At 49.2% G+C, this 26,829-nt stretch overlaps 8 protein-coding genes across 8 annotated transcripts; 2 read left to right on the plus strand and 6 right to left on the minus strand.

Annotated features, from left to right (window-relative positions):
• Nucleotides 1-1,093: 1,093 nt before the first annotated feature.
• On the minus strand, nt 1,094-3,394 carry N7489_007887 (putative AMP-binding enzyme; the record flags this gene model as incomplete). The annotated part of the gene is made up of 5 exons (XM_056713637.1): nt 1,094-1,199; nt 1,265-1,548; nt 1,593-2,854; nt 2,918-3,173; nt 3,224-3,394. The coding sequence occupies 5 exons, from the start codon at nt 3,392-3,394 to the stop codon at nt 1,094-1,096; spliced, it is 2,079 nt and encodes a 692-aa protein (XP_056567352.1).
• Nucleotides 3,395-3,911: 517 nt separating this feature from the next.
• N7489_007888 (putative arginine transporter) lies at nt 3,912-5,629 on the minus strand (the record flags this gene model as incomplete). The annotated part of the gene is made up of 2 exons (XM_056713638.1): nt 3,912-5,407; nt 5,461-5,629. The coding sequence occupies 2 exons, from the start codon at nt 5,627-5,629 to the stop codon at nt 3,912-3,914; spliced, it is 1,665 nt and encodes a 554-aa protein (XP_056567353.1).
• Nucleotides 5,630-6,620: 991 nt separating this feature from the next.
• Nucleotides 6,621-7,232, minus strand: N7489_007889 (MARVEL domain-containing protein; the record flags this gene model as incomplete). Its single annotated transcript, XM_056713639.1, has 3 exons — nt 6,621-6,720; nt 6,813-7,098; nt 7,154-7,232. 3 exons carry the CDS (start codon nt 7,230-7,232, stop codon nt 6,621-6,623), a joined length of 465 nt encoding a protein of 154 aa, XP_056567354.1.
• A 1,338-nt stretch (nt 7,233-8,570) lies between these two features.
• Nucleotides 8,571-10,705, minus strand: N7489_007890 (uncharacterized protein; the record flags this gene model as incomplete). Its single annotated transcript, XM_056713640.1, has 4 exons — nt 8,571-9,581; nt 9,650-10,495; nt 10,584-10,640; nt 10,694-10,705. 4 exons carry the CDS (start codon nt 10,703-10,705, stop codon nt 8,571-8,573), a joined length of 1,926 nt encoding a protein of 641 aa, XP_056567355.1.
• Nucleotides 10,706-11,106: 401 nt separating this feature from the next.
• Nucleotides 11,107-12,992, plus strand: N7489_007891 (ubiquinol--cytochrome-c reductase subunit 2). The gene is made up of 4 exons (XM_056713641.1): nt 11,107-11,526; nt 11,598-11,772; nt 11,864-12,723; nt 12,782-12,992. The coding sequence occupies exons 1-4, from the start codon at nt 11,287-11,289 to the stop codon at nt 12,875-12,877; spliced, it is 1,371 nt and encodes a 456-aa protein (XP_056567356.1). The 5' UTR covers nt 11,107-11,286; the 3' UTR covers nt 12,878-12,992.
• A 1,076-nt stretch (nt 12,993-14,068) lies between these two features.
• On the minus strand, nt 14,069-16,349 carry N7489_007892 (uncharacterized protein; the record flags this gene model as incomplete). Its single annotated transcript, XM_056713642.1, has 3 exons — nt 14,069-15,108; nt 15,174-15,611; nt 15,671-16,349. The coding sequence occupies 3 exons, from the start codon at nt 16,347-16,349 to the stop codon at nt 14,069-14,071; spliced, it is 2,157 nt and encodes a 718-aa protein (XP_056567357.1).
• Nucleotides 16,350-17,175: 826 nt separating this feature from the next.
• Nucleotides 17,176-19,322, plus strand: N7489_007893 (phosphate-sensing transcription factor PHO4; the record flags this gene model as incomplete). The annotated part of the gene is made up of 3 exons (XM_056713643.1): nt 17,176-17,708; nt 17,777-18,768; nt 18,823-19,322. 3 exons carry the CDS (start codon nt 17,176-17,178, stop codon nt 19,320-19,322), a joined length of 2,025 nt encoding a protein of 674 aa, XP_056567358.1.
• A 1,130-nt stretch (nt 19,323-20,452) lies between these two features.
• Nucleotides 20,453-25,123, minus strand: N7489_007894 (uncharacterized protein; the record flags this gene model as incomplete). Its single annotated transcript, XM_056713644.1, has 10 exons — nt 20,453-20,824; nt 20,877-21,165; nt 21,231-21,645; nt 21,708-22,577; nt 22,615-22,727; nt 23,260-23,836; nt 23,907-24,213; nt 24,266-24,514; nt 24,564-24,821; nt 24,929-25,123. The coding sequence occupies 10 exons, from the start codon at nt 25,121-25,123 to the stop codon at nt 20,453-20,455; spliced, it is 3,645 nt and encodes a 1,214-aa protein (XP_056567359.1).
• Nucleotides 25,124-26,829: the final 1,706 nt, after the last annotated feature.

The raw sequence follows: 26,829 nt of genomic DNA on the forward strand, positions 1-26,829 counted from the left end.
GTGGGAGACTGCCGAAAAGGCTGATGTTGGAATGCCGATGGATTCAAGGGCCCCGGGGAGCATGGCCCTATACGAACAAGTACCCACCAGACCTCGAATTATAGGTTCTGCAGATGCTCCATGATGAGAATGCTATATATAGAATGGTCGACATTGCTTGCTACCTGCGTTCGCTCAATACAGTTAGACTGTTTCATCGCTCCTTGACCAATGATGGGTGATATGGACATGTCTACTATATAGGTCTGAAAATCAATACTCAACCCTGACAACATGCTGGTATATTCATAGATGTGAACTGTTATCGAAAGATACAAAATCGAACAGCATAGCGATGGAATCCCTTCATAATTCCAAAACTGCTCGCTTCTCCCATCCAAGTTGGCAAGATGGCCGAGTTGGTCTAAGGCGCACGGTTCAGGTCCACCTGATCCCGATGGTATACAACTGTCTCCGTGTCTCGAAAGGGGCGTGGGTTCAAATCCCACTCTTGTCATGTCTTTTTGCTTTTTGCTGCTTCCTTTAAGTATCATTTTAACAACGGGGTTGGTTGGTGACTGGTTATTTATTTTTGGTCGGGGTATACATGGCAGTGTTGTGTAGAAAGAACGTAACAACTCATACTAACGCAGGTAATCGAAGTTGGATGCAGAAGACTTCAATCTAAGAAGTCATGTAAACGCGCAGTGGTAGAAGTTAACAGAAGAAGAAATAAAGAAGAAGAAGAAGAAGAAGAAGAAGAAGAAAGCGACAAGTAGTGTATAAAAAAATAAATCGCTAGGTAGTATGTGCATATAGTCTAGTTCCGTGAGGAAGAGGCGAGGAAGCAAACTAGAACAACCTTGATAAAAACAGGCCAAATTAATGAGCCTACAACCAAAGAGAGCGTCCCTCCGAGCCACGAATGACCCAAGACAGTAGCGCACTAGCGCACCAGAAATCAATCAGAATGTTCAATATACTACAATGTACAGACTGGTTCTATATACAGTGCCTGAACCGAGCCCGCGAAGAATTGCCAAATACCAGAGTGAGAACACGATGGGAAAGAAGAATGAATAAGAATAAGTGTTGGAGCCACTATTTGGAGCCATTATAGCTTAGCCTTGGGGGCAGACTGCTCCTCGGTGGCCTGTTCGTAGAGCTGATCCAGAAGGGAACGGTAAAGCTTGACAGCAGGGGGACGCTTGAGCTTGAGACTATAGAAGGGAGGGGATAATGTTAGCAATGCTCGGATTACGGAAAGGTGGAAATAAAAACTTACGTCGGGGTCAGCAAGTTGTTCTCAACGGTGAATGGCTCCACCTTGAGAGAGACGTTGCGGATTCTCTCGTAGCCAGCAAACTTGTGCTTCTTGGCCACGCGTTCGAGGTCCCGGAGCACAGCACGGCGGATCTTGTCATCGCGCAGAGATTCCTTAATCGCTTCCAAGTCGGTCGGGGCAATGGTCTTGCCCAGAACCTTGCTGGCAAACGGAGCGAAGAGGTCAGGTGCGACACCGAAAATGCCAACTAGGAATGTCTGCATGCTGTCGCCGTGGACATAAGCCTGGGCGATGTAGCCAAGCTCGGCAAGGACAACACCCTCCAGACGCTCGGGGAGATGTACTCGCCCTGGGCGAGCTTGAGTACGTTCTTGCGGCGGTCAATGATGATGAAGCGGCCCTTTTCGTCGATTGTGCAGACATCGCCGGTGCGGAACCAGCCATCCTCAGTGACGGCCTTGCTGGTCTCTTCCTCGTTCTTGTAGTACTCGCGGAACATGTTGTTGCCGCGCAGCAAGAGCTCACCACGGGGGAACGGCTTGTCATCCACGGAGTACTCCATGTCTGGCAGAGAGGCCAGGCATGCCTCGACACAGGGAGCAAGGCTACCGCAGTTGCCGGAGGTCAGATCGTAGGTCGGCTGGGCGGTGGCTGAGGCGTAGGACTCAGTCAAGCCGTAACCCTGAAGGATATCGGTACCGGTGGCAACACGCAGGAAGTCATGTAGAGTCGGGTCCAAGGGCGCGGAGCCAGACACCATGTACCTGGCTCGCTCCAGACCGAGAGCGGCAGCCACCTTCTTAGCCCACAGGCGATCGTACACAGCGTGCCGGACTGTCGCCTTGGAGGGATCGGGGTTCTTCATGTTCGCAGTCTTGGCCGCAATGATGTGTCGTGAAAGAGCGCCCTTGAAACCAGGCTGCTCAACTGTCGCAGAACGGATTGCGCTACCAAACCGACTGTAAAGACGAGGAACAGACATGAAACCAGTGGGTTTCAACAACTTCAAATCATCGACCAACTCCACAATGTTCCCGTGGAAATAACCAATCCGGGCACCACCCCAGAAAGCAGTGTGCTCGGCCAGACGGGCATAAATATGGGCCAGCGGCAGATAAGAGACCATCGTATCACCTCGGGATTGGCCGACAGTGATCAAACCGCAGGACGTGGCCGCCACGGCATTGCCATGCGTCAGAACAACACCCTTAGGGGGACCGGTCGTTCCGGAGGTATAGTTGATAGTGACAATGTCCGAAGCAGAAGGGGCATTGTACTCGCGCTTTGAGGCCAAGCCCAGCTCCTCAACCTGATCCATAGTGTAGATCGCCAGGCCCTGACCCGCGGCCATGGACTCGATAAGGGCACGCTTGGAGTGACCATCCTGCTCACCGCCATCTAATGGGTCCAAACTGATGATGATCTTCAGGTTCGGGAGAGAAGGCTTGAGCTTGAGGAGCGTTGGGATATGGGGTAGAGAGGTGACAACACAGCTGAGCTCAGCGTGGTTGATAATATATTCGGTAGCGTCTGGGGACAGGACGTCGTAGATCGAGACGGAGTAAAGAGATTGGGAAATGCAAGCCAAATCTGTACATAGTTTCGATTTAGCGTTTTATCTCTTGAATTCTTCGCCCTCACAGCACAACTCACCGGTAATCTGCCATTCCGGTCGGTTCTGGGACCAGAGACCAACACCATACTGGCCGGAGCGATGGCAGTCGTGCTTGTGGTGCAGCTCTACTAGACCAGCACCGAACGCAGCGCGTCTCTTCTGCACAGTCTCGTAAGTGAGCCACTGGTATGGATCGAAGGACTTGGTCGTGGAGTTATACGGACGCCAACCGAGGCAGTGGTTCTTGGGCTGGCGGTTGGCGGTCGATTCGAACATATCATGGGCCGTGGTGACCTAGAATTGGTCAGTATTAAGATATTCTGGCATTGGCTGAGCCTCTGTACCTGGGAGTCCAGTGTCGTCAAAAGTTCCTTCTGCGCATTCCATGCTCGGTATACCCGACTTCTGCCGGGCTGTTCAGAGCCAGGAATGGCGACAGAGTAAGCTACGCCCTTTGGAGGCGCTTGCTTAAGCTCCTCGGCCTTAGCCAAATGGGGAGGTGATGAGAAGAACATGTCTGTCGCGCCAGCGATCTATGGTCAGCGAGGGAATGAAAATAAACAGTAGGCCGACGAACCAAGATCTATGCGAATAAGAAAGAAAAGAAAGAAAGAAAGGCCCGAGTGATCCGGGATATTAAAGGGGGCAAAGAGTGTGGGGGAGAAAACTGGAGTTCCATGAAAGCCGGAGCGACCAACTCTTTTCGGACATCAAAGACATGAGCCGATCAGGGGACCTCGGCTGTTTTTGGGGGGTACTTGCCACAGAGTGGTGCTTCACATAGTATCTCAGGTACCGACAATAGTGGAGCCCTGCTTACATATCCCACGTCATTTGTTGAACAACTCACATGCACTAATTTTCACATGGACCGAGATCACACATGTTTAAGAATGTTTATAGTGTATTTAGGATATTAAGATATAATAAAGTGTATTGTGGAGTATATATGCCTTCGAAGTAAAAGACAACGCCTATAAAATATGCAAAGAAATAAAATATATATACATCTGAGATCAAAAATCTCTCTAATTACCCACAAATCCACTTCCAGGCTTTTCCATACCATGTAGTTGGCTCAATAGTTTCCCATGTCTCATTATCAGCAGTGGTACGGCCGGTATCCAGGTCAGCCTCAATGGGCTTAATAAAGGCGGGGCGGTAGATGATCTTGTGCCCCGCATATAGCACCACGAATAAAATCAAGCTCAGGTAGCTGATGAAGAACTCTTTAACTTGGAAGTGTGGGATGAAGGAGGTGAATCCCTGGGTGAGGATGATCAAACAGTTGAAAAACAGACCATACCACGAGAACCAGGGCTGCCAGAGGGCCTTGTAGGGCAGGATATCCCGAGAGATATTACGAGCCTTAAGCGCCCGCTGGAAGGCGAGGTGGCAGGCGTTCAGTGAAGACCAGGTGATGAAACCAGCCACACCAGAGATCTGGAGCAACCAAGTGAACACCGTGCTGCCTGCGTCAGAGACATTCAAGAATCCGAGCAGACCAAAGGCCGCTGTGAAGAGCACACTGTAGTAAGGGACACCACGCTTGCTGGTGATCTTGAACCAATGAGGCGCGAAACCTTCCTGAGCCAGACCGACTAGGATACGGCTCCCGCTGTAGACGTTGGAGTTGGCTGCCGAAAGCACCACAGTCAGAAGCACAGCGTTGATGATACCGGGGAGAGCCATGACGCCGGCACGGTTGGCGGCGATGACGAACGGCGAAGCATTAGCGTTCTGAGCAGCAGCACCATCTCCCTCGCTCGCTAATAGACCGGGGTCGCTCGAGGGCACGACAATTCCGAGGAAGAAGATCGTCAGGATGAAGAAGAAGACGATACGGAAAAAGGTTTTGCGGATGGCAGATGGGACGGTCTTGCGAGGGTTTTCGGTCTCACCGGCTGCAATACCAACCAGTTCAGTTCCCTGGTAGGAGAACCCGGCCTGAATAAGCGTCGACCAGAATCCGACAAATTTAGCTAACGAATCGTTCCCTTCAATCAAGTAAGGGACGAACGGGCCAGGGTCCACCCAGTACCGGAACCCGATATACCCTTCCTTACCAACGCCGGCATTCATACAGATCGAGAAGATCATGAAGCCAATCACGGTAATAACCTTGATACTCGCGAACCAAAACTCGATTTCACCGTAGAAGGCCACGGGCATCAAGTTGAAAATAATAATCACGACCCAGAAGACGGCGATGAAGATAGAGATCGGAATAGTACTATCCCAGAACTGAATGATCAAACCGGTTGCGGTCAACTCCAGCGCAAATGTTGATGCCCATGAAAACCAATAGATCCAACCCATAGCAAAGCCCAGACTTGGGTCGATTAGGCGAGCAGCGTACGAGGTGAAGGCACCGGGAATCGGGATATATGTTGCAATCTCTCCGAGAGCGGTCATGACCGAATACACGATTGTTCCGACGAAAATATAGGCGATGAGAGCGCCCACGGGGCCTGCGTGAGCAATAGCGGTGCCGCTACCAATGAATAAACCGGTACCTATTGTGCCGCCTTCGAAGACCGTTAGTCCGAATAGTCCTGGTCGATGATACCATCCAACGCACCAATGGCAATCATCTGTAGATGTCTGCTCTTCAGCTTCCGCTTGAGATCCGGCAGCGGGTTTGCCTCGCGCTGAGCGCCATGCTTCTCGTAGTCGATATCATAGGCCGGGCTCTGTGCCTGGACTTGCACAGGCATTTCAGCGCTCTTCTTTTCCTTTGACTCGGCCATTGTCTGCTGTGTAAAGGGAACAGCCCCAGGACGGAAGATAAAGAGGAGGAAGAAAGGATCTGAGACTGCGAGGATCCACTTCAATCCAATTCCGAAGACAGGCTTTTCCCTCGGTGGAGCGACTATCACGTCCGAACACCTTTTTGAGGGGAAATATATGTTATGTAAAAGAAAAGGAGAATCTGAGGGGAAGATGGGATTCGATTTATCTATATATCTATGCTCATCTTATTCTATTCTATTATTCTAATCTGACTTTTATCAAATTTTCTCTTTGCCCGATACCACCTGGAGTGGGCCAATTTGCCGGGAAAGAGTTTTCCTCGGTGGCGACTCTCTTTGCCCCCTATAGCAGATATTTTGTATATTTTGTATCTATTTTATTTGATATTCTGTTCTCGTTCTAGTCTAGACTTTCCAAGGTTATTGTGCCAGTCGCTGTATACTGATGCTATCATGCATTGCCGTAGCATATCACTGGCAAAGCTAATGTCCACGGGCACATTGTATATAGACTACATATATATATGTATGCAACACATCTTTTTCATACTATATACTCCATACCTAATCCTCCAGTCTCCAGTCTTTGAAGACTTCATATGGAAATAAAGATCAGTAATTAATTAATTCCGTAGCCACATACTTGGCAAGCCCGGGGCTTGGCCGAATCGGGATGCCGTTTGCGGAGATAACCTGATACCTTGGAGTCATAAGAATGACATTCCCTACACCTCTGATCTTTGAATTCTTTAAATAGATCCCATCCGGTCCCTGGAAGAAGAAATAGAGGTTAATTAAAAGAAGAATTCCATAAGGTCGCTAGCAAAGGGTATCGCATCCAAACACCATGACTATGAGAACATTCAAAGCATATTCAAGACGTCCAAATCATTAAAAAACAAGAGAAAAAAAAAAACAAGAAAAATATCAACAAATTTCCAATCGGATAGCCTCAAATAATTTCAGGCTGATCATGAAAACAAACACTTCAGACTCCCATCTGCACATTCGTATGTGGTTTCGCTCCACCGCGGCGGTGGTGCATAAGATCGACAATCGCGAAATAGCTGGTCACTGCGAAAAGCACCCTATATGCGACACCAATGACAGTTAGCTCTCTGACCATATACAACATATACTGTTATAAAACTAAAAATAAAACAAAGACATAGAATCTCACCATTCAAACGCCCCAAATACCGTTGCTGCCTGGAGCGAGCTGCAGACACTCCCGTGACACCACCTTGGTGGGGGCAACATCGCTCCCATAGCGATGAACCCGGCAAACCAGAAGATCATGGTAATCATCTCAACAGCAGGAATCACATAATGGTGTGCCAGGCGAGGGAACCATATTGGTGTAATGGCGAGGTAGGGCACTGCTACAAAGGCAGTCCAGCAACCGAGGAAGAGGAGAAAGTTGACGGTATCCGAGTATGACCATCTGTAGTAGAATGTTGAAACCACTGGAGACTTGTCAGTATCCATAGATTTTTGAGAATTTGTTCTGAAGCGACGGACCATATCCTGTCAAGCCTATCACGATCACACCGAAGAGGGCTTGCACGGCTCGGATGGGGTATATCCACGGGAAGGTCATCTTTGAGAGGATGTTGATGTTGATATCGATGTAGATAGGAGGTTGATTGAAGGGGAGATTAATGCAAAATATGGAAATTTATCTGTGGATTTACGTCAGGAAAGACATTTTGTAGGACAAGGTATGGCAAGGTATAAAAAGGTGCAGGGAATTCAGCCACCGGCGTCGCGCCAGCGTCATTAGTTATTTGCAGGGCGATTTTGGCAATAGGGCTGACGTAGGGGCTTGTTGTACCTTGAATAAACAGACACTTCTGGTTTCTCCTGCTTTGACTAGTCGTTTCTGTTTTGTTTTTGATTTATACTCCCTAACACAGCTTTTTGATGTCCTTAAATTACTGCCTAAACAATGCACCATCCTGTCTCTATTAATACATTCTTCTTGTTATTTCTTCCCCTTTCCCTGCTGCCTACGGTAAAGTATTCAACGTTAGTCTTGTATATTCTTGGCTAAATGATCCAATGGCTTTCAAGCCATATTACGGCAGTGTATAGCCAGTGCGCCATATGGTACTTTTTCCTATTGAATTTTGACTGTCATACTGCCAGTTTACTATTACCTACAGATTGGGGGGCTAACTTAGTTGTATAGATATCTTCTCTCCCTCCTTAATTCATTTGGTAGATAGTAGAAATGGGCCAAAAAAGAGGCTTAATCTATAAAAGGGAACTTCCTTATATAACCTTTGATATCTCAACCTCTACAATATTTCATTTCTATAGTGTCAATTTCCATCAATGTCTATGGTTAATAAAATACACATGTACTAGCTTTATGAAATGTGCTGCTAGCAAAATACGACTTGGCGCACTGGCGGCTATACACTGCCGTAGCCATATGACGCCAGGCTGCCGATCACTGTGCAACCTAGAGGTTATACATCTTTGTTGCTTTGTCTCTGGCGAAAAGATAGAAACACAGAACAAAAGGAGCATTGCACCAGATACCAGACATGGGTCATTTGGAAGGTAATCATAGCTTCTTGTTGGCATAATATTGGACAAACGCTGAATGATCCCGTACTTAGTGTTACATACAGACGAATATGTGTTTCTTGCATCTGGGAGATGTATTCATTCCTATTGTGGCTGTATGAGGTGCAGAGGCCAAGCCTATGCTGGTTTGTCCTCGCAGACTTCGTGGGCAAGGCCTAGAGACTACGGGAGACTCGAAGGCGCATCTACGACCCAAAGGGAGAAGCATAGCTACGTACTATGTCCAATAGACCGCAAAAATAAGCACGTAGGTGTCATTTGTATCAATTCGTCGCTCATGCGCCTGTACAGATTTATGCAACCCCAATTACTTCCCAGCCTCCAATGATATGAACGTAGCAAATCAATAATCACGGAAAACAGCAACCATATCATCTAATCGAGATACCTCAGCCAGCAGCAAAGCTTCCTTAGCCTTCCAGTTGCGAAGATGTTCTAATTCGGCCTCGGAGAGGAATTCTTCCTCGTGGCCCTTGACGTCAGTTCGTTCTGTCTTTTCAAGGAAATCTCTCTCGCGGCTACGTTCGAACTTGATACGTTGCAGGCACCGCGACATGGCTTTGTATGTATCCTCCAGAATGCTGCTGCACACGCGATCCGGATCATAGTACCACAAGTAGATTGTCTTGGAAGGCTGACGCTGCGCGTCACGCGGCACTTCCTGCAGATCAACGAACCCTCCAGTTTGCATGCTAGCAAGTGTCTGGCGCAGGTCCTTGAATGGCAAGAGACTGATTTCCTGGAGCCGTTTCTCGTCGAGCTTGCCCTTGGCATGCAGGACGCGGACCACCCGCAGTGCCACATCTCCATACCGCGATTCAATCATGCGTTCCAATTCTAAATGGCGAAGCTTCCGAGCCAGGCCTCGGAATGCAACTCGCCACGTAGGAAGGCCGGAGATAACGTGCTTGGTGGTAAGGTTCAAGGGAGGTTGTGAGAGAATACTGAGATGCTGGTCGATCTCGTAGGCGCGGTTCTTCCCGCTCGGTTCGTCTTCATGCTCGTCACCATTCACGCCATTCGTGTCATCATCCAATGGTCGCTTGCCGCGTCGGTTCAATACCGTCGAGGGCTCCATTGGGCCAATACATCCTGCAAGATCCAGGTGCGGGTCAACGTCTTCGACGATTGAGCTCAGTTGGATTGGGACAGAGTATTGTTCGCCTTCTTCTCCTTCGCGAGGGATCTCAAAAGTGTCTCGGCAGCGGGGTGTTTGGTATTCAATGCGCCGAAGTAGACAGTCGTAAATCTCGACTGAGGCGGAAGGTGCGTCTTGCTCAGCAAGCTCAAGGAACCGCGTGTTTCGAAGCGCCACGTCGAGTTTCTCGTAGTTCACCCGAACGATAAGGTTAGACTGGGGTAAGTATTAGTGATTGATTCGAAGCCGCAGCAAGGGAAAAAGAAAAACAGAAAGGAGCTTACATCCATTGGGATTGAATCAACGTCATCTTCATCATCGGACCAATCATTGCCCTCTTCCACCTCGTCGTCTACGTGGTCTCCGTTGACGCCGTTGGTGCCATTCGGCGCCGGGTTACTGGACCCCGAGTTGCCGTGATTGCGTTTTCGTTTGGCGCCCCGGGGGATGCCGTTGTATATGAGGCCCCGGCTCAGATCTCCTTCAGTTTTTTCCTTGACCATATCCTTCGCCTTTTGCTCGATCTCTGCCGCTTGCTGTTTGCCCTTCATTTGTTTGACATCTGGCCTTGATGCGACGATTCGGGAAGCATTTAGCCAGTTGTCGTTTGGGCTTTGGAAGTGTGCCTCTCGAAGGCGATGGATGTATCCGTGGGAGGCAAGACTCTTCAAGGTGGGGTGAAGATGTGCCGGTTCCTCGCTCTCAGCATGATCGCCGTTAGGAGCAGCGGAATCCTCTTCCACTTCCTCCTCTCCCTCGGCCTTAATTCCATCATGGTGGACACCATTCGGAATGCGCTGCTTCTTGGACTTAAGTTCGGGAAGCGTCTCGAGGTGCGCGATCGAGGAGTGGCCGAGCATCATGATTGCTTCTAAGACCTGGGCCGCATATTCTCCTAGTCGATTTTCAACAAGTTGGAGAATTTTTCCAGACCGCACGAGGGAGTACGCGGCTTGTGGATTCGCTTCGTAGTAGGTATTGCCGTCATCGAGGGAAGTGAAGTGATATATCAAGTGGTGCTGGATCATGGCGGAAAGGCCATGATGCAATTGGCGATCAGTCAAGCGAGCATAGAATTTTAACCGAGGGAGAGTCAGTCTTTCGTAACGTTGAAGGACAGTAAAGATGCGCTGCGAAAAGATGACTAGTCAGTCCGGTTCCTTCCCCGCTGTCGCAAAGAAGCACGACAAGTCAGAGAGTCTGCACAAGATGACTCACGGCAAAGAGCTCTCCAAAGTTGTCTTCGATCAAGAGCATACAGAGCTCGGCAGAGCACTAAATCCACGTCAGTAAGTAGCTCTCTCGAGGTTAGTGGGACAGTGACATACCTGGGACATCATGGTGGGCTAAAGATAAAATGATTCACCACCGAACCTCGAGAGGGGGCAATTAAAGGTCACCGAATGTTCATGAAGATTTCCAAGCTAGCAGAGATCTGCAAGTCCAAAAATCCAATGCGCGATGAGATGCATGTCTCCAACGTTCTTTCGTTCTTTTTTTGCTTATCGGTATATTCACGTGACAGGACCAATCAGGTGATCCAAACGCCTCACTTGAAAACGTGTCGGAGACACAATAGGGGGAACAATAGAGATATTCAAGGCAATTTAGAGATATGATTATTTAAATATATTCAATTGAACTATAAGAGACAATTAATCCAAAGACAATAGAAAACACTCTTCTATATACTCGCAACAAAAGTAACTCCGGTTCCGTCCGCGCTTTTGATTACTCGACCGCTGATTGGCTGAAGTGACGAGTCGGGATCTTGAAGCTTTTCGTGACCTCCCAAACTGCCTCTTCCCTCTTGCTCTCTCCGCATCCCACCTCCTTCCCCGCCTCATTTGCGCCTCTTTACGAACCCAATTCGGGTTTATATCTTTTCTTTTTCTCTCACATCTTCTCGGCACAGGCGACGATGCTGTCGCGGTCTTCCCTCAGCCGAAATGCGCCGCGTGCGTTCGCCGCCGGCCGTCGGTCCATGGCCTCCGCTGCTAGCCCGGCCTTCCAGTACGATGTCTCCGAAGCTTCCGGCGTGAAGGTCGCCAACCGTGAGGTTGAGGGTCCTACTGGCACCCTGGCCCTGGTTGCAAAGGCTGGCTCCCGTTACCAGCCCTTCCCTGGTTTCTCCGATGCTCTCGACCGATTCGCTTTCAAGGTCGGTCCCACCCCATCAATTGGTTCATATCAGGTTTATTTGGTGGTACTAAACATTCAATTCCTCAATAGACTACCCTCAAGCGGTCTGCCTTGCGGATCACCCGGGAGACTGAGCTGCTGGGCGGTGAAATCTCGTCGACACACTCGCGCGAAAACATTGTCCTCCGGACCAAGTTCCTCTCCAAGGATCTCCCCTACTTCACAGAGTTGTTGGCCGAGGTTGCTACCCAGTCCAAGTTCGCAGGTGAGTTGGTCCCTTTCGATGAATGGTGGTTGTTATAGCGCAATTATATGAGCGCCCTTTGCTGACCTGAGCCCCCCTCGGCGAATATCAGACCACGAATTGAACGAGGTTGTCAGAAATCTCCTCAAGTACAAGCAGCAGGCCGTCCACTCCAACCCGGAGACCGTCGCTGTCGATGCCGCCCACGGTGTTGCTTTCCACCGCGGTCTGGGCGCCTCCATCACCCCCTCCGAGACTTCTCCTTACGAGAAGTACATCTCCAGCGATGCCCTCGCCGAGTTCGCCCAGAGTGCCTACTCCAAGTCCAACATTGCTCTTGTTGCCAGCGGCCCGAACTCCGCTGAGCTCTCCAAGTGGGTTGGCCAGTTCTTCAAGGACACCCCTACCGGCAACGCCTCCAGCAAATACAATGTTCTGCCCTCCGTCGCCTCCAAGTACTACGGTGGTGAGCAGCGCATTGCCTCCAAGATCGGCAATGCTGTTGTGATCGCCTTCCCCGGTTCCAGCGCTTTCGGCACCGCAGGCTACAAGGCCGAGGCTTCCGTTCTCGCTGCACTTCTGGGTGGCGAGTCCACTATCAAGTGGACCCCCGGCTTCTCCCTTCTCTCCCAGGCCACCAAGGGCTTCAACCAGCTCCGCGTTTCCACCCAGAACAACGCCTACTCCGATGCCGGTCTTTTCACCGTCACCCTGTCCGGCCAGGCCGACCAGGTCGGTGCCGCCAGCAAGAACGTCGTCGACGCCCTCAAGAAGGCCGCCGCCGGTGAGGTCGCCTCCGAGGACATCAAGAAGGCTATTGCCCTCGCCAAGTTCCGTGCTCTGGAGTCCGTCCAGACCCTCGAGACCGGTCTTGAGGCTACCGGCTCCGGCCTTGTCCACGGCAACAAGCCCTACCAGATCAACGAGATCGCTCAGGCTCTCGAGAAGGTCTCCGAGCAGCAGGTCAAGGAGGTATGTTATTTTTTCCTATCCACATTGTTAATGTCGTGGTGCTAACAGTTACCCGTAGGTCGCCAACGCCTTCCTGACTGGCAAGGCCACCCTCGTCAGCGTGGGTGATATCCACCAGCTCCCCTTCGCCGAGGACATCGGTCTGACCGTTTAAAATCCCTGTATACATTACACCGTAGAGAGGGAGAAGTCTGTTCCCTTCATTTTGGATTTCATGTGACCACTTGTGCCTAGATTCATTGCCGATATCTCCTTTGTTCTTTGAAAGGTGTAGTTGACTGTAATACAATTGTACCTTATCCTTTGTTCCTATTCTCTTCGGTCGATCTATGGATTTCCTTAGCTCGTGATAGTCATGACCTTGGGACGAGGTATGGCAAGGACCGTCAATATCACCTGTATGTTCCATGTACTTGTATCATTTCCAGCTTTGTCTACAAAAGAACCTCGGTCAATTGCGGATTTGAGTGATCTAGATGGAGGTTTATTGGGTTCTTCTTTGACAACATACTTCACTTGTATCGATGTATTCCAGCAAAAAGCAACAGCCTCTCTTCTCTAACCCTACATGTATTATTCTATATTGTTGGACCACAAAAACACAAAAAGATATGACAAGAGTGGGATTTGAACCCACGCCCCTTTCGAGACACGGAGACAGTTGTATACCATCGGGATCAGGTGGACCTGAACCGTGCGCCTTAGACCAACTCGGCCATCTTGCCAACTTGGATGGGAGAAGCGAGCAGTTTTGGATTCATGAAAGGAAAACCCCGTCGATGTATGAATCATTAATGTCCACATATAGTTAGCTGTCGAGGAAGACGCTAATGCCAGCGCTTGTTTTTCCCCTTTTTCCTTTTCCCCCTTCTTTTCAAAGAAGTGATTAAAAGGTTAAAGGGTTAAATTCTCCTAAATACAATGGACCAGTTTCAATTTCAATGTTCAACCGTTGATTAGCCGATATAATACCGGGGAATGGCTGGAATGGAAATGATATCCATATTGGGTTAGGTAGAAGGATTAGAGAGGAAAGGCAAGATAAATCACTTGCAATAAAAATCAGATTTATCATTTTCATGCAAAGACGCCCCTATCCGACTATATTGACGTGGCCCAGAACCGCAAAGAGAATATGTAGTCCTAGAGTCGTAAGACACCGGTCATAAGACGCCGAAGGAAGATGAGAGCAATGATCTTCAGACGACCATGCGCACAACAGTGGAAAGACAAACCCGTCCAGTAGAAACAGAAACGCTCCAGGCAACAAACTAGAAAACCATAACTCCATAGAGCCATCACATATTCATACCCTCATTATCATACTAGAAGTCATCTCATCAACCTACCGTTCCATAGTACCACACCAGTAATCAAGCCGCAAGTCTGAAAGGTTGCGCGTTGGAAGACCCCAAGTGCGCGCAAGCCAGAGCGCCAACCCACCAACAACCCCTACACTCCCAACAATCTGAACAAGCATCCAGCCCCGGTGCCCAAGGTCGTCAATCCAGCCAACCACGCCGAGCGGGTCATGCGGACTGAAAGCCGCAAAACGACGTGCCCCAGAAGCGGAATGTGAGCGCATGACCTGGAACCCACCAGCGCTCTTCTCGCCGATGGGGCCATGCAGTCCACAGAAGCCAGGCGTCTGCGAGAGAGGCACCAACGACCCATCGACAACACACTCACCCAGCCGCTCGGTAAGCCATACGGCGCGCTCGCCGCGAGCCAGTGAGGTGTATCGATCGCGCTCGTTCTGCAAGCTTCGCTGCAGGTCTGTAGCCCACTGAGCGAGGCGCACCTGCGCCATGCGCTCCTCATGTCGGGTGTAGTCCGCGATGCGGGCCATGGCATATCCGGGTGGGGAGCCGGGTGAAATGGACGTTCCCGAGACGGAACGCCAGCTGCTGGATGCAGATTCGGACCCACCTGCGGCAGGACCCGGCTGCGCACTGGATAACGGCATTGAGGGCGGAAGCGGATACAAATCCGTGCGTTGCTGGAGAAGTTTCTTTGCGGCGGAATGGCGCATCCATGCTAGATTATCGCGATCGAACATTTTGTTGACTAGGGCGTCTAATTCGGAGGGTACGAGTGGCTGAACATAGTCTGGACTCATTAGAGTGCTTGCATCCATCGTTTCGGTGTCAATTGTTTTCTCAGAGGAGACCGCATAGGGGGGTTGGGATTCGAGCCCGTCTAGCCCGTTCGGCGGATCACCGAATAGGAATGGTTTGACCCCGGCCTCGCGAGCCTGTTCGTGGAAGCGGATTTTCAAGTGAGTGATTTGAGTTGGGGTGAGTGTGTCTGCTTTTGATACTATTGGGATTACATTGCTAAGCTCGCAGAGCTTGCGAATGCATTCCACATCTGTTGAGAGGGTGTCTATAGAAGGTCAGCGATCGGTTAATTTGGGAAGTTTCCGAGACGGAACACAAATTAGAGCCTACCATTAGAAATCAAATATAAGATTGCATCCACCTGGGATCCACCATTCCCGGCTAGGAGGTTTTGGAAATCAACACTAGACCCACTAAGCGCATTGGTGGCACGGAGAAATTGTTGTCTCATATATTGCGCGATAGCGTCGCTTTGACCTGCTCGGCTTAAATTTGTTGCGGGTGTGTCCACGAAACACAGGTTCCTCTCTAACACAATTTCTCCGATGCTTTTCCGTCGCTGGAGCACGCGCGAATCTTCCAAATCCGACCACCATGAAGGATAAGGTTTGGTGCTAGCATAAATTTCTGTTGTGGCAATCAATGCCCGAGATCGGGGGCGAGAAGGTCTGCGACGTCCCGAAGAGGTTGTCTGTGGAATGGTGTCGACATGTACAATATCCTCGCATGTCTGAACAATAGACTTGATCAACGAGGTCTTACCGGAACCTATTTTTTTTTCGAGACAATCAGCTTGTGTAATTTCCTCCGAAACAATTGAGACCTACCAGGAGCACCAGCCAGAAGAACCTTGAATCGACCCATGGCTTTTCCTCGCTCAGTGAATGGTCTCCGACTTGGCATTTTGATACTCGGCATGATAAGTTGGGAGGCCCCACCTGGGGCCAAAAATGGAGACCCACGGGGCATTTCGTCCTCATCTCCAGATCCAACAGCCTGACTATTGGTTTCATCCGTGATAGAAACATCGTCGAGTGGCCGCAAGGACTGGTTGGATGTAGATTTGGGACTGCTGGGCAGGGAGGATGGGTCATCGGGCATGCCCAGCGTAAGCGGAGTTAAGGGCCGAGACCCTGCATGGATGGGAGATGCGTATTCAGAGGATTCCCCCGTGCCCGGGTTAAGCGGCTTCAATGTTGACCGGCGTTGTGCGAGGTGTGATTCTAAACCGTCTGTTACCTGCTTCAGGCTGTCCTCTGCAGAGTGATCGCGGGGCGAGGATGTGAATGCGGATTGGGACAGAGAGGCATCTAGGCTTTGTACTCCATACATATTCTCTTTGACATCCTCGGGGCTATCTAGCAATATACTGGAATCCTGATCCGCGACATCTGGACTGCGCGATAAGAAGAAAGTTGTAGGGGTGGCAGTGCGGGGATCGAGGGATGGAGATGGGGGATGGTCGGAGGGTTTGCGAGAGAATGAGAGGTCCGGAATAGGTCTCATTATGAAAGCATTTCATAGGAAAGAGAGATCTTGAGGAAGGTTAAGAAAGTCAAGAAGAAGCCAAGCTCTCTCTGCAGCTCTGCAAGTCTAAACCTTCCAAGGTTGGAGATGATCATATGTCATCCATGGGATGTTCCTTTGCTCAGGTAAGCATCACGAGGTGATAAACCCCTCTTGATTTCTGCCTGAGGTATTCATGCATGGGATTTATGTTCCACCTGGGCGACCTACTTATGTTTTAGTTGAATTACTTGTTTATTATATTTCAATATACCACATACTAGTATATAAAATGGAGTATAAGTACCCATAGATATATCGGAAGTTGGTCCATACTCCGTATAATCTCCACTGTGGGTTAAACGGTAAAAAAAGAGAGAATAAATGGCCGGAGTACCTAGACGGAGTACTCCGTACTAAGTTAGTACTTTTTTTTATTTTTTAACTGAGTTCTGCATATAAAAGCACACGCGCATCTAGCGCAGAAATAAAGAAATAAGACTGAAAAAGGGCCAAAAGGGCAGACCCTCCGTAGCCTCTTAAAACACACAGTGGCAAGGTCCCATTGCCCGACCACGGAGGACCGTCTCCGCCCCCGAGAAGGTTCCAAGGTTGATTCTCCACTTCATCTCTTCTTCGATTTCCTCGAATGGATTCTCCTTTTCTCCGATCTTTTCGAAAGTGACTCTTCGACGGACTTTTCGAGGGACTTTTCGAGTTCTCCTCTTGTGAATGTTTCGACGTCAATATACTTCTCTCTCGGCCTGATTGGCCAGTATCTCTTCTCTCTTCTTAAGGATTGGCCTAAATATCTCATATTGCAAAAATGGAACAACCAGCCATGTCATGGCCCGAGCAGCTTCATGAGAATAATCTCATTACTGCGCCTGGCGAAGAAGAATTCTCCAATTTGTTCGAGTTCAACATACCGTTTTCCGAAATCGAGCACGGACCAGGGAATATGCAACATTCCCATTCTCTCCCGACCACCACCGGCCCGGACTCGGATATGGCTCACCTACGATCGAATGCCGTGCAATACTCGGGCCAGATGGAGGGCCTCATGGATTTCAATGACAACACACAGTCGCACACCAATCACGGTCACCCAATGCCTTACTCGACTCCCCATATGACACCAGGCTTTTGCGCCCAGCAACCATCGCCCATGTCGCAACCGCCTACCCACCAACATTACATGCAGGGCCACAACATGATTCCTCCCACACCAAACAGTATCGAGATGCATGGCAATGCCGCTCGTTACCCCCAGCGCGTGGATGAGAACCCGGATATGTACGACGGATATTCACGCATTAACGAGGAACAGGTTAGTTCAAACACACAAATCCCAGACGAGTTCGTTGGCTAATTAAATGAAGGCCCTCTATACTCCTCTTATCTCACCGGCTATGACGCCCCTGGAGAACCAATTCCGACTCCCCCGAATACACAATCCCCGGCGAATACTTCACACCTCTCACCTCTCCCGCCCTGGAGGCCCAAAACGCCGAATCCAGCAGTTACCAGTACCATGCAAGACAGGTATCGGATATGGGATTCGTCCCCACTACTGCGGAGGTAAACCCCATCGCTGGAACCTCGGCTCCATCTTCACCTAGCATCATTCGGAAGCCCAACAGTCGTCAGCGGCCAACAACGACCGCTACTCGGCTCAACAACGCGCGAAAGGTGAAACAATCACCTATTATTCGGGCGCAGCGCAAACGCAGCACTTTGGCTACCAATTCGGAGGAATTCTACAATAGCCTTACCCAGGAGATCAACTCCACAAAGCCGCAAAATCAGGACATCCGCTCCCTCCAGGTCAGCAGCAATGAGGGTTCTGGGCAGGACTCGGTGTCCCCCGAGCCATTATCAGAACCGATGATGCCCCCTCCTGCTCTTCCCCCTCCTCGGATGTCTCCTGCAATTGCTCCCCACGTCAAAGCTTCTTCGCCCGGCACTGCCGCCACCCCCGCGCTTTTGATGCGCATCCAGCGGAATCAACATTCGCAAGACCCCGCAGGCCAGTTCCGTGGTCAAGCACAGCTCGCGGAGCCTGAGTTCCCAGATGAAGTAATGGAGGATATATCACTCCCAGAGGCCGCCGCTCCTTCGCAGCTGCGTCCGAAACCCAACCGTATCGATACTGCTGTTCGGAATCCGTCGGTCTCTACGAATGGGACACCTTTCTTGGATCCTTCGTCTGCGACGTACGATAAGCCTCCCAGCGCCTCTTTGGCCCCTAGTCCCCGCACAAGTGCAATGCCGTCTCCCAGTGGGCCGGTTCCTCGAAAATCAGAATCCAGAACTGCGTCCAATCGGAAACGACCCAGTATGAGTTCCACTCAGGCTAGCCCACAGTTGCGGCCGAAGATTAGTCCCAGCATCCAGCCCCTTATGAAAGGCAGCGAGGGTGAGTCTCGAATCCCAATCTAATTCAATGGCTGTTATACTAACTATTTTCTAGGCATGTCACAGGATGCGCTTTACCTGGCATCAAAATCCAACTATCAACACATTCTCGACGGCACTCTGCCATCGGGCGTGAGCTACCCAGAGGCTCTGGCAGAGAATCTGAGCTCCAAGCGGACGAATCACAAGCTCGCAGAGCAGGGACGCCGGAATCGAATCAACAATGCACTCAAGGAGATTGAGCTTCTCATTCCGCAGGAGTTCATCGAGGCCCGCAACGCCAAGGAAGCTGCAGAATCTGGTGGAAAGGTCAACGAGAAGGAAAAAGAGAAAGAAAAGGCTAATCAGGCCATCAGCAAGGCCACCGCCGTGGAGATGGCCATTGATTACATCAAGGCCCTGAAAAAGAACCTGGACACAACCACTGCCAAGTTGGCCGCCGCCGAGGCCAAGTTGTCCGGTGAGCCCTCTACGGAGAGTCCAGCCACAACTTCAGCTAAATCTGAGGAGACGCCAAACGGTGTTGCCGACTCTGGGACGAAGAGTTCGGCGTGATCAGACTATATTACCTTAATAAGACCAGATATTCTGCTTGCCCGCATAGTGACGCAACCTATGCAACGGCGGACAATCGAAAAACGGGATATTCTCTATCCGGGGTTGGAGGTTTCGCGCAATTGTGTTATGGATCCATGATCTATGGTTTTCTTTCCTCTATAATGTGATTTGATAGCGCCGGTGTTTGAACTACGAGGGTGGCTCATTTTTGCTTGTACTATTTTTTATTTTTATTTCTGCCTACTTGATAACCACTGCCAGTTCTTCGATTTCCTTTCCGGTCTACTGCTCAAACCTCGTATCTTGTTCACCCAGTAGAGACCATGTGGGCACCTCATACGGCAGTGTAGAACATCTCATAAAACTAGTACATGTGTATTTTATTAACCATTTAGAAATTGACGTATTGTAGAGGTTGAGATATCAGAGGTTATATATAGGAAAGTTCCCTTTTCTGAACTAAGCCTTTTGTTAGCTAGCCCTTTTCTACTAACTATCTACCAAATAAACAAGGAGGGAGAGAAGATATCTACATGACGAGATATCAGATATCTAGAGACACTACACTACCTAAGGAGACCACTAAAATAGACTACTGAAAAGATATATAAAAAGACTATCGGACAAGACGACCTAAGAGGACGGCTAAGAGGACTGACTATACCCGTATAAGCGGCCAAGTATTCTTATAATAGGAATCGGGATATTATAGAAATTGACCCTATAGAAGTTGACATTGTAAGAATTAACGGTTAGTCCCCAGTTTGTAGCTAGTAATAAACTGGCAGTATGACAGTCAAAATTTAATATTGCAGTACACCTCAATATAGGACAGCTAGCGTGCAGCACGCTAGCTCCAAGTGTAACACTGCGCTGTACCCCTATAGATTATTTCCCCGGATGTATGTCGATGTGACCGTTCATTCTAATATATTCGCTACTCTATATATACGCAATGGAACCTACTCTAATTGACACCAATATTGCCCTCCAAGCTATAGGTACGGTCCTAGGAAGACTTCGGTTACTACATATGCTTATATACCGCGTCAAAGTCTCTCTGCTAAGTATCTGCTTGCAGGAAATTGTAGAAGTCTAAGTGGGTTGCCAGAAGCTCGCCATCTCCTTTAGTAAAGCATATCATCAAAGGCAACTCGAAAATCTTGAGTCTCAAACAAGTCCATACCCTGAAGATCAAAAAAGGAAGTGTCAATATCAGAATCCAATATCGCATCAAGGTTGGTGCCGTCGACGGAAACTTCTGGTCTCGGCTCCAATATTTCGTCGATAATACTCGAGAAGACCGACGTTGCACGGATGAATAATGGAGATGTCGCTCGTTCCGGACCGGCCATGGACTCCAGTTGTGAGATAAAGACGCTCAAGTTGCGAATGAGGGAGGATCGAGACCCGGAATACAATAGTGGCTGGCCTGTCCGAGCTTGCTCCTGTATTGCTCGGATCAAAACGCTGGCGCATGAGAATCCATAGACAAGCGCCTAAAAAAGAACATTAGTGGTGATCTGTTAGGCAGCTAAACTGACTACTCACGATCCAAGTGAAGTCACCCTTAATATCAACAGATCGCTCCCACTGTTGGCCCAGGGTCAACACAGTGGAGAGAATTTCAGAGCTGACGTCTAGTAGGGCAGCATTTGATTTTTTAGAATCCTGGTACAATAGGCTTTGGATCGAGAACTCATTGTAAAGATAGGCGAGATATGAAATGATCGATATCAACTTCACTCCTATGGGAAGGTCGGACTCCCAACAACTGGACGTATATTGTAGATGCTCGGGCAACAAATTCCAAGCCTTGTGGCAGCGACTAGAGACATCCCTAGTACGAATGGTCAGCACCAAGTAGACAAGAATGGCTCTAGGCGGGCATCGAGGTCAACCTACCGCAATTGTTCCGTTCTATTTGGACTTGGCTTTTGAAGTGACAGCTCCAGAATTTCTTCTCGGAATGTACTGATAATAAATCGTAGTCGTATCCAAGACGTTTGCTGATAGACCTTTTTTGTATTCCATCCATTAGAATCTAAAGAGCGCCGGGCAGCCTCTAGTATGTGGGTGTGCCCAGCCAAATCCACATCACTGATATCGAGAGGAAGACGGCAATCAGAGTGCCTCCATGAAATGCGAGGTGGTCGTCCAAGAAAAGTTGCAATACTTTTATCGAGCTGATAGGAAGCCGCAAAGAGTCTTCGTCGGGATTCGAGAATGAAAAGCGGTAATAAGCTAGGACTGTCCCTATGTGCACCAAGCTCAAATATATCTGTGGCAAGTTCACCTAGGCGGTTCCATGTCACCGAACCTGTAAAACACGAGGACCTCGTCAGCAGCGGGATCCGTGTAGGGTCAGTAACGATGACTGACTAGAATCGCCCCGAAGCAGTTTCGACAAGAGGAGGTCTTCGTGAACAAGCCAGAGAGAAAGATCATTCAAGCCCGTTAGACTCTTGCATATCTGAATAGTGAGATCACATGCAACCAACATTTTGTGAGAGAATCGGGTTCGTGACTCGGTATCGCGAACTGCACTGTCGGCTAGCCCGAAATAGCTGGCCCGGCCTGCTAGAGCGCATATAACTCCAATGATCTCCAAGCGAAGAGAAGGGCCAGTAAAACATTTGTGAAACACTGTCCCATCGCTGTTCTGTGGGATCTTCAAAGTCTTGCTAGTATTGCGTATTACAAATGTGCCGAATGTAAACAGTTGCTCATCAGAGGCTGGCCCAAACAAGATTGCGTTAACAGTGACCTCAAGCTCATCCAGTGCGTTGAGGATCAATGATGATGGAATGACGGCGGTTTGAGAGACGCTGTAGTATTTCTGGACCAAGTTCTTAATAGCAGAGAAATCTTGCAAGCAGCGAAGAACCTCTGTGGTCCTCCTGACTAACCCAGGTGATGGAGCCATGGTGGGATTCTCGCTTCCACCTGTATTGGACTGTTGATCATGAAGAAAAAGATCAACATTCTCCTCAAGCCCTGCGATGAAGCTCGTCGGACCCAAGTACCCCGCTGGCAGCAACTGTTCAGCTCGAAGTGCCGGCTGAATAACTGACGGGAACTCTGCCACAGCGTCCAGGGTTTCAGAGTCAGACATGAGGTTGCCTAAATTCCTCAAGGGAGGCGAAGGTGACCTATAAATCTTTGCACTCAGTTGATAGTTTTGCTGCGGGCAATCAACGTGGAAATGATTACAGGTGGATTTGACTATGCCTATCTGGTCGTCTTCTGGTGCTGGTCAACGGCGAAGGATGGTAGAAACACCGATTACTGTAACCCCGTTTCTGGCAGCGTTCACACACAGGCTGGGCATGGTCGCACCGCACTTTGTCTTTACGGCAAGGCTCACAGGAAGCAAGCGTTCCGTTTCGACGCCGAGAATGCCTGCCGCGATATTAGCAGCGACAAGAATTGCATGTTTGAAACCAGAGACATCTCTTGATGATAAGCAACTCGCTTAATTCAATCCGGCCCCTCGATTATCTCTTTAATCTTTCGCAGATGATCGTATTTATATGGTCTCAAGAGGAAAGCGAAATATGTGCAGGTTGGTGACAAGGGGATTCTGGGTGTGAAGTACTGGATCAACGTTCTTCCAATCCGCTAGTATAACTGGCGTTTACTAGGTCAGCTCGAATAGGAAACCCCCGCCAAGGGAAAGAGTCCGGTTTGTATAGTTTCAGATATATTCTAGATTATGATGAAGTCTTTCTGGTAGACTTGCTAGTATCTATAATAACGGTCTATGTATAGCATGAGTACCAAAAGCATCTGTCACGCAGATGTACTCAGTGGAAAGCTTGTAACAGTGTAATCGAGCACGCAACAGTCTCCAAAAAGCTTTTCTTCAGAGTTATCACGGTCCAGAAACCCCAAAAAAAAGCATGTCTCGTTTTTTCATATCGCTTTTCCTTACTCGTTATCCCTAACATCAATAACGGTCGACTTGAACTTCCGAGCAGGAATCCTGCGATTGAACAAGATGTCACTCTCACGGTAAGAACGGCCCTTGAGCTCAGGAAGGAAGAAGTAGGCCGACAAGAAGCAGACACAAGCGGTACCTCCCCAGACGTAACCACACTTTCCAGCGAGGTTCCATCCACCGGGGTTGAGCATCTGCGAAGCAAGGTAGATCATGGGGATCTCGGCAACGTAGTAGGCGGCACGACCGACACCGGTGCTCAAAGCGCGAAGACGGACGGAGGAGGTCTCAGCAATGATGGTGTATGAGATGGGTCCGAGACTACCGGCAAAGACGAAGGAGATAAGGATTCCCAAAACGGCCTGGGCGTAGTTGGTCGCTTGGTTCTGGCTGATAGAGGCGCAAACACCAAGGACCATGAGCAGAGTCACGTTGGTGGCTGTGCCCCAGAGATAGATGGTTCGGCGACCAAATGAGGAGGCCAGAGGCAGAGCGATTATGTTGGCCACCAATTGCAGACACGAGTTGATCAGGTTGAGCTGGAAGGAACGTTCGGGCCCCATGCCGGCCTCTAAATGGGGAGTCAGTCATCCATTGTGGCTTGGAATCTAGGGAGCTAGATAGGGGAAGAAGCTACTCACGCTCGAAGAAGTAAGTTGCTTGATTGGCAATCAAGTTACCGGCAAAATTCTGCGACGCATAGATCAAGCAGGTAATGATTGTTCGTCTTAGATCGGTTCCCTTGAGAAGGTCGAGGAGAGTAGGGGACCCACCCATCTGAGCTTCGATCTCAACGGTTCGCTCTATCATGGCAAGGGACTGCTGAGATTCCTCGTGGGATTTACTACCCAGACGCTGGATGGAACGAAGGGCCTCTGCTTTGCGCCCGCGGCGGATCAGCCACCAAGGTGATTCGGGAGCGAAGAAAAGGAGGATCAAGAGGGGAGTCTAGAAAGAGTCAGCGCCTGTAAATACAAGATTTAGTAAGTAGAGGACTCACAGGGAAGATCCACTGCAAGGCAAGAGGGATTCGCCAAGCCCACTCATCGTTGCGTTTATTGAAGCCGTAGGTTACTCCGGCAACAATGATTGAACCGATGGACCAACTCATTTGCAGTGTAGCTGTACAGGCACCTCTCAGGGAGAGAGGAACAATCTCACTGGCGTAGGCGGGAGAGTTGGCAATGAAGAATCCCCAAGGGACACCTTCTAGGGCTTGGCCGACCACAAGGAGGGTGAGTGAGTTGGCCTAACTGGAGTTAGAGAACAAGCTCAACAATTTTTGGGGGCTTACTCACAAAGAAGGAAACAAAGATGGTGGCGTTCATAAGCATCAGGGCGAAGATAGTAGTCCAGCGGTAGCCAAACTTGTTGGTGACGGGACCGGCCAAGAATACACCGACGAAAGCGCCACATTGACCAGCCTGGAAGAGGGAACTCTGCCATTTGGTTTCAATAGTTTTACCGTGTCCCGGGACCTCGACGCCATACACCTTTTTAAAATGGGGAAGCGCGACAAAGTTACCATTCAGGAACATGTCGAAGGACTCCATGACCTGATTGGAGGTATCAGCTGAGTTGATCTTGAGATCCGACGGAAGGGAACTGTGGAACTCGGGATGAACCCGAAATGCGGAGAGATATCGAAGTAAATCCAACTCACAATGGTGAAACACATGGTGAATGCCCATAAACAAGCCCAGGGGCGGCTCTTAATGGCCGCCCACGTAGACATCTGATGTTCGCGGTTCTCGCCATCGAAGGCATCGTTCATGAGATCCGTATTGACCAAGACCTCGGATTGCTCAATGGCGGCCTTCTCGCCATGCAAGTCATCATTTTTGTCAACTGACGACATTTTTGGAAACACTCGTTATTTCCCTGAAAAAAAAAGGGAAACCAAAAACCCAGAAAAAAGTAAAAATAGGGGGCGATCCGAGGGTCTTATATCCTTGACCCCCATTGTGCACGTCTCTAGAGCTGCACGGTATGCGCGTGATACGTGGGTTAATTCTGCCATCTGGTCAAGACCAGTCAACGACCAGATGGGCAACCAGGGGCGCAACTCTGCCCCGCCGGGGTTTTGCCCATTTCCCCGAAAGTGAGTACGACGGTTACAGAAACAATTTAGCCGGAGCTGGGCAGGCGTCGAAGCTAATGGGCTGGAGGCTTAGCTGTGACTATAAAAGGTTAGCCGCTGGGGGGCGTTGGAAATCGTCTGACTAAAGGATTTGTGGCGTTTGCGAGTAACCGGCTTGGGAGAGAAAACCGGTTTAAATTGCAGTCTCAATTGGCCATGGGGATTCTCTGGGGATTCTCTGGGGATTCTCTGGGGGGGATTTGGATGCGGGGCCCCAGAGAGAAAGAAAGGGGAGTTCATTGAAGTGATTGGACTAAAAAAGATCAAAAAGATCAAAAAGATCACACCGGGGAAAGCGGATACCACATGGTAACTTTGTACTCCGTAACCTTGGAATGTACCCAAGTCAACCTCGTATCACTATCCCCCTTCTAGAACGTTGAACGTTGAACCCCCAGTCTGATCGGCTAAATGATTGCATTTCACTTTTTTTTTCACTTTTTTTTTTTAAAAAAAAAAAAAAAAAAAAGAAAAAGAAAAAGAAAAAGATCTGTGTAGCCCATCCTCACCTGAACCCTTGTCTTGGATGTCTTTCGGGAGCGTTTGCTGTTTGGGTTATTGTGGGGGATGTCGGCGTGGAGCAGATCAGAGATCTGCGCGATCTAGAGAAGCTTGGCAACACGGGCAAAGCCGAGGTGCTACACCACGTTTCGTACTCAAAAGGGATGTGCATTTCCGCACTGTGAATTATTCACAAAACAACGAGAGAACCTATAATAGCAATTCCCCAGAATGGACCTGACATGGCACTGAAACCTGACTACCACGTGGATTCCAGCTCTGGTCAGCAATAGATTGACATCGTTATAGGGATGATTATAGGGATGAAAGCTTCCGGGTATTGTCGCATATCCTGCAGTCTAATTGGAGAGGATAATAACACGCTAATAGTATGATGGATTGATATATAATGTCAAGATACCACATCGGAGTTGCGACGAAGGACCTGTGGCCCAATGGTTAAGGCGCCGAGCTTATGTAAACATCCCCTTTGGGGGAGTTTCCATGCCGTTCCTCGGAGATTCGTGGTTCAATCCCGCGCAGGTCCACTTTTTTTGTCTTTTTTGGTCTTTTTTTAGGTCCATATATGGAGTATATATGGGGTAAGTCTGAGGTTAATATACTAAAAATAATGGAATTAATTGAATCTTTTATTCTATAACATTCCAGACATTTCTTTTCTGGATAAATTCTATCTCAATGTTGGTGCCAACCATCAACACACCTTCTATTGGTGTACTCCGTACAGAGTACTGGAAGGTACACGAGTCAGTGGTTGAAATACGCTAGCCTAGTTAGGACAACGCTTAGGGTATGGGGCACAAAATCTGGACTAAAAGTGGGCAAGACAGATGACACATTGGTAAACCAGGTAACCTTGCTATGTTAAATATGCCTATAGCATACCTCATGCATTGGAGTCT

The sequence above is a fragment of the Penicillium chrysogenum genome (genome assembly GCF_028827035.1).
Source record: "Penicillium chrysogenum strain IBT 35668 chromosome Unknown utg000004l_segment0_segment0, whole genome shotgun sequence".
NCBI classification, from domain to species: domain Eukaryota; kingdom Fungi; phylum Ascomycota; class Eurotiomycetes; order Eurotiales; family Aspergillaceae; genus Penicillium; species Penicillium chrysogenum.